Here is a 6,625-nt window from a genome sequence, read left to right as displayed (position 1 = left end):
AACAGCAACTGGAGTGGGTGAGAAAGAGTAAGCTCCCCTTAGTGCGCCAACGTTTTGTGTTCGCAAATCCAATAGTAAGTGGCGAATTGTACGCGCATACAACAAATTAAACGCCAAAAATGAGCCAGCCCAGACCCCTATTCCTTGCTAGGGTGCCATTATCAACAAGATAATCGGCTCGAACGCCTCTAAATTACTTGATCTAGTAGATGGCTACTATCAAGTTATAATGGATCTTCCATCGATTCCGTATACCGCAGTGAGCACACCTAAAGGTATGCTTTGGGAGTGGCTTGTGATACCACAAAGAATCTCCAATGCGTCAGCGACGTTAGACTGTTTCGGTATGCACTGCGGTCGATCGCGTCGACGTATTTCGACGACATTTTTGTCCATTCAACACCCGAAGCAGGCCAATCTATCGATTAAATTTTTCTCGAACACCTGAAACAGGTTAACGTGCATTACAGATCATCAGGTTGGCCAAAATTGATAAATGTATATTTTTTGACGCCAAAAACGTATCAGTTCTGGGTTGTTTGTCGGCCTCGGCGGTGTTCGAGCAGACCCAGCGAAGCTCAAAGCGATCTTAGAATGGCTGACGCCAACTAACCGGAAGGATCTGAGAAAGTGATTGGGTTTGGTCAACTATCTCCATCAGTTACCATTAATTATGCCGACGAGGCACGCCCGTTATTGGACTCGTTGAAGAAAGATCAAGAGTGATTATGGACACATTAATGTGTAGTATCCTAAGACGATGTCAACACACTTGCAGGCGGCGCCTATATTGGCATAACAAATGACAATTTACCGTACAGTGTCGCGTGCGACTCTTCCAACTTTGTGATCGGATGTTCATTGCTGCAGCAAGATGTTAATGGACAAAAATATGTCGCTCGTATCAGTTGAGGCAGCTGAACGGCATTATCTCGTTCACGACAATGAATCGTTAAAGTATGCTTTGGTGATGCTTAGAGTTTACTAGTGGGGTCCAAGCCATTCGTTATTTCTACCGACCACGCATGTCTGCGTACAGCGACTCAAACTCCTCATTTGCAAAAACGGATGGCCTGTTGGCTGTTATTCTTTGTGGAATACAACTTATCAATGGCTTATAAGCCAGGCAAATTGAATGTCCAGGCGGATGCCTTATCTCGGCGTCCCGATTACGAATTACCCGTAATTTTGCAAGCTACTTCAAACGTATTCGACATGATACGGCATGTGTATCTAAACGACCCAGCTTGTGCTGTTTTGTTTCTAAAGGGCTGATAAATACGGAAAGTACAGTCTTTTCGACAATATCTCCGCGAGTTCGCGGTAGAAGTCATCGAGACTCCCTCGAGGATGGGTTATCCAACAAGTACATGAAGAGATAAATCTCGGGTTGTCGTACCCGACAACGAAATATCGAAGCACAAGTTGGGGTATGAAGCACATGATACGTCTAATACGGGTCATCACGGTCGAAAAAAGACTATGCAGCGCTTGCACACCACTTTTGGTGGCTCAAAATGTATGCTTGGGTTGAGAAGTACCTTTGTACATGTGGCGAATTCAGCATGTGAAGCCCTATCCAGTCTGCCAGTATCAGTAGATTGCTGGCGGCCCGTCAGTTTAGACATTTTCTTTGAGTAATAACCCCTTGTTGCCCCTGGGCATAATGATGTTTTGGTCTTGCAGACCGTTTGATGCAAGATGGTGCACCTCGCACCAACGTTAATTCGGTTACTGGCGAACAGAACATCCGTTTATTATCGATGATGTCTTTCGACATCATACCTTACCAGAGTCAATCATATCCGATCGTGACACGCGCTTTACAGCGGACATTTGGGCAAGCTTATTCTGTTTATTATGTACTCACCTTGAGATGGCCACCAAGGACCACCCAAAGACCAATGATTACAACGAACGCGTGATACGCGTCGATAATGCATTTTACACAGTTTTTGCGAATTGTCGCTGTCGATATGGAGTGCTATTCTTCGGATGGTCGAGTTTACCATCAGCAATGCGGTCCATGCTTCAACTAGCTTTACGCCATTTTACATCAACGGCCTTCGTAATCCGGTATTGCTTCCTTGTCTCATGGGGTACACGCAAGATTCTGGTGTGGGAGGGGCCTTCCTCAGTTCATCGGTCCCTTCAAGGTCTTGAATGTTCCGGTGTAGTCTTACCAAGCTGGATCCGTACCCATCCAATGTTTTATGTCGGCTTGCTCAAGCCATGTCTTAGCGACTCCTCTTATCACAGGGATTGTACGAAAGAGGTTGATCGTCGAATACAATGACGATGGAGGTTGTAGATACCCCACCATATCACCTTGATTTGCCGCAATATCCACTTTGGCCTGTCCTTCACATACGAGTTTCTCGTTTAGAAAATGCATGTCGTGCACTATAGCGATCGCTTGATAACGATACAGATTTGTCCGTTGGGTTTTCGATCGATCTCAACCACATTCGACTTGGTGGCGTGAACTCACTCCCAGAATGCTCTGTCAATGTCGTTGTGCAACTCTGCTGGCCGTGTTTGCTCCTATGGTACTCCTCGTACAATATAGTACGGATTGCATGGAGGTTTACACGTGCTCTTGTAAGAAAGGGCGGGTCACATAAGATTGTGCGGACGTACATGGGTGTGTATTCAGAGTTGGGTGGTGTGATTACACTGTATCAAGAAGCCACCACCTGACAGGATTGCCAGTAGTACTATATAAGTTCAATTTTGCTATACTAGTTAGGAAAGCTGGGGTTTTAGATATTGGCGGCTCTGCCGCAACTAAAAAAATAAACTACAGTTTCATTTTTGAACAGAAGTTTCCGTTTGCCTTCGAAATATTTATAGTACGTGGAGGTAGCGGAAATTATATTTGGTCGAATATTTTTATGGTCTCATCATCTGATGCTGATGTTCCAGTATGCGTGCCGTATCGGCTGCATCCTTGTTCTTTAAGGATTGAAATGTAGCCTCATAGTCAGCACTTTCATCTGTAGGCTTTTGTCGAAGAAACCGGTATGCTTTTTTTTTACGCTCTGTACAATTATTCACCGAGGTCATAATTCTTATTCGTTGATTGTTAAGTCTCGACAGTTTAAACAGCCGCCAATAAACTTAATTAGAGCTGCCGTCTCTATTCAAATTCATAATGGAGTTGTGACATCTATCGCTAGGGTGGCTTGTGTTTCTTAGCCAAACATTCAAACTGTGCCCAAACGTTGTAAAGTGCATATCCTTGGCTCCGATCTGACGCTGAACAGTTAGTTTCGTTGCGTTACAGTTGATTTCCATCGTTTGGCTTTGGATCGTGCTGTTTTGTCTACTGATATTTTCTCGATGCTTCCAAATCTTATCCCCGTCCCGCATCAAATCCTCTCATCACTTCCAGTTCGAACCGTTTGATCCATTGATATACCAACATTTGTCATTCGTGAATAGCTTAAACTCGAATGTTATTTGTCAGTGGCGTCGCCTAGTACGATCTTAGGTAGTTATCGCAGAGCGTGTTCATTTAGTTGCTGAGCCGATGGCTCAATGGTCTTCCAGACTCACATTCTCATTCGCTACCTTTGCACAAAGCTATTATATCCCTACACCTGAGCCAATCGAGTGTAAGTTTGCTATCATCTACAACGAAGTTGATTAGTATGAGATAGATAAAGTCAATCTCAAAAATTATAATGTGAGCTTGTACAAGTTATATATCAAGCAATTGAAACAAAACTATAAAGTGATAGTACACAATAGTCTAATATTTACAGCGCTAGCCCCACATGATATGGATCCAACTGGAAATCACTTTATATCATTTTTTTAGACACTGTCGCTCACCAAACAATCACGAAACCATGAGTGTAATTCTTCGCCTTGCCTTTTTCCATTGCTAATCCACAAAGCATACTTGCACTAAAGACACATCATATACACTTAAATAAATTGCTCAGCGATCCTCCGGAAAGTTGCGATCACGCGCCTGATGCATTTAAAGCAACAATTGCTGAGGCGCTCTTTGCAAAACGGCGGAAGTGACCTCCCGAGTCTAGGATTCGCACCTTTGCCTTCATTCGAAACACAACCTAGCTGTTCATTGCGGAGATGACATTCACTGAGCTGCACATTCTCTCCGCTCAAAGTACGTCCTCTGCATAATTTTCTACTCGCGAAAAGCGTTATGCAATGTCACCGTGAAATAATCGCTAGTGTCTGGCCAGTCGCTTACGAACAAGACGTCATTCAAGAAGCCCAACTTGATAATCTGCTTCTGCGAGAGCTCCGGTGGCTCTGGCTAAATTCAACACGTTTGAGCGCTTCTTGGAGTCGTTTGAATTTGCTCGCACTTCTGGTGTGGAGCCCTTACACCCCACTGTATGCGGACCTTATGCTCAAACCTAGAGACAAGCAAGAACCGGGAAGCCGTTCGGCGCGCGAGTTTAACCCAACAGTTTATCATTTGTCAGAATTACCGCCTGTGCTATGAGTACGAGCGGTTGAGAAATCCCGTTTTTTTCATGTGTTTGTACGTTAAGGCTGTGAATTGACACGTGTGATTGCTCCCCAAAAAGCCCTTCCCATTTTTGGTTCAGCTAGTGTCACCTTTGACGATTTGAATTTTGCATAAGCTGTACAATACTCAAAATATCATTGGACATGAACGCGTCATCGCATCGGGTCTCTCCAGGTTTAAGCGGTAGAGAGGAACTATCCGGCTCACAACCGGAAGTCACTGGCGATGCATTAAGCTCTTGTAAAGCTCATGTACATTCTGCTTGCTCTCATAATAGAAACGCTGAACATTTATGAGGCAACACGTTATTTGTATTGACCAGATGCAACATGTGATTGCGTTGCTGGTACCTATTGTTTGCTTCCCATAGGTACCAGCAACAAGGAGGTTTTGGTCGGAGGTTTTGACCTCAACTCCGCTTTTTTTAAACGCGCTTTTCTGTTAAGATTAGACCGATCGCATCTGATGCACTAATAGAAGCGCCACGTTCAGCAGGCCAACTACTCGAGAATTATGTCCCGCTCTCAGTCCAAAACCCACCGCATTTTTGAAAAGGAAGGGTGGGTTTGGCGAATTTCTCTCCCCGCAGTACCATTACACAGCCTTCCAAAATGATGGTAGCCAAGTCAATGTATAAGGGGTTTTGCCATCACATTATAAACAAATTATCAGCGCCTGAACAATGCTTCCTAGCCTCTCTCTCTTTGTCAGGTTTGAATAAGCTTTAATCGCACGTGGTATGCCTACTTAAGTGGTGCGGACATTCCAAACATCTGTCACATAGCGACTTCCTGTGTAAAAAAATCCTTCTTATATATAGGTGGGATAGTATCTGACTTATCACGCTGAGAAACTTGAAGAAAGCTAGCGTGACATACGGATTCTCTATTTGGAGCTTGGGCCATCTTGGCCCTGAGATATATTGTCTAATTTCGATCTTAAATGGGGGAATAAAGCCTCATTGTGAAGCCCGTTTGTGTCGCTTTTGTCTCTCGGGACGTCGGTTATACTATCTAATCAGGACCTTCTAGAGGCAGAAGCTTATTTAGCACGCGCCGTGTTGTCCCAGAAAATTAAAAACAGATTTTCACAGTTAAGATGATCTCATTCAGAGTCGGTCATCAAATTGACGACAGTGCTACCAGGTACATAAAGGTTGCTATACAGCTCGCCCAGAAGAAGCCTGACTTAACGAGGCCATGCCAACTAAAGCATAGAAATGGCTTGTACGCATCGCTCAGACGCTAAGCCAAGAAACATCAGGGCATTCATTACTCCGTTTGCTTTAATTTCTACAGTGTGGAAATGACGTATATCCTAGATAATGTTTGCTAATAATGATAATGAATATGTACATCAGTATATACACCACTAAATCTCTATATAATGCAAGCGTGAGGTTAGCGGCCCACGTGTCTCACAGACCGCTTACTCTCGGAGCATACCACTCTTATCTGTACCATCTACTGATCAGGATTCGCCACCCTGGGTGAATCTCGCTATTCGCTCTAAGTCTTTGGACAATAGCAGTTTAGTTTGAAAGGCTTGTTCAATGTTCTCATGTGAGCCCAAACGCTGTGCTTTTGCTTATCCGAACTTTTCGTTGGGCAGTCTACTGGTTCTGATAGAGTACTTGTATCAAATTGGAATTAGTTTTTCGATCGTAACGTGTTTTTTTAATACCGACATTGCAGTCTTTGAAAACCGTTTGCTTAACATAGTTCATCTCACTGCTATCAGCAACTCCGTCGCCGTTGGGAATGAAATTGACCTTTTCACCGAATAAGTCTTTTGCTAGTCTTTTTGGCGAACATTGTTTTGGATTGGGATACACAGCGAAAGCTTGGTGTTGCTTAAGGCGGTTTGCATCAGAATGGATATATCCACGGTGGGCCGTCTACAGATGATTTGTCAGCCGAAACGTTTTGATCGCGTGGGGCAAGAACACTTGCGCGGAGCAGCATGGCCTGTAGTGACATGAATAGATTCACTTGTTGATTTTGCATTTAGGAGTGCCATTCACGCATTATAAGGCTTTCCTTTTGGTTTGATAAATTGTTGTGTCCTCTTGATGCCTTTGCAAAGTGGTTCCGATTCTGGTGAGATAGAGGTCAT

The 6,625-nt window shown here is 43.9% G+C and overlaps 2 protein-coding genes across 2 annotated transcripts; both read left to right on the top strand.

The window, feature by feature from the left end:
• Nucleotides 1–4,177: 4,177 nt before the first annotated feature.
• PHALS_13715 (uncharacterized protein) lies at nt 4,178–4,483 on the top strand (the record flags this gene model as incomplete). The annotated part of the gene is made up of 1 exon (XM_024729522.1): nt 4,178–4,483. The coding sequence occupies one exon, from the start codon at nt 4,178–4,180 to the stop codon at nt 4,481–4,483; it is 306 nt and encodes a 101-aa protein (XP_024579891.1).
• A 349-nt stretch (nt 4,484–4,832) lies between these two features.
• PHALS_13714 (uncharacterized protein) lies at nt 4,833–5,125 on the top strand (the record flags this gene model as incomplete). Its single annotated transcript, XM_024729521.1, has 2 exons — nt 4,833–4,856; nt 4,988–5,125. 2 exons carry the CDS (start codon nt 4,833–4,835, stop codon nt 5,123–5,125), a joined length of 162 nt encoding a protein of 53 aa, XP_024579890.1.
• Nucleotides 5,126–6,625: the final 1,500 nt, after the last annotated feature.

This window comes from Plasmopara halstedii (genome assembly GCF_900000015.1).
Source record: "Plasmopara halstedii genome assembly, contig: Scaffold_672, whole genome shotgun sequence".
NCBI classification, from domain to species: Eukaryota; Oomycota; class Peronosporomycetes; order Peronosporales; family Peronosporaceae; genus Plasmopara; species Plasmopara halstedii.
The sequence above is the reverse complement of the archived record's forward strand: the minus strand, read 5'-3'. Positions and strand labels throughout refer to the sequence as shown.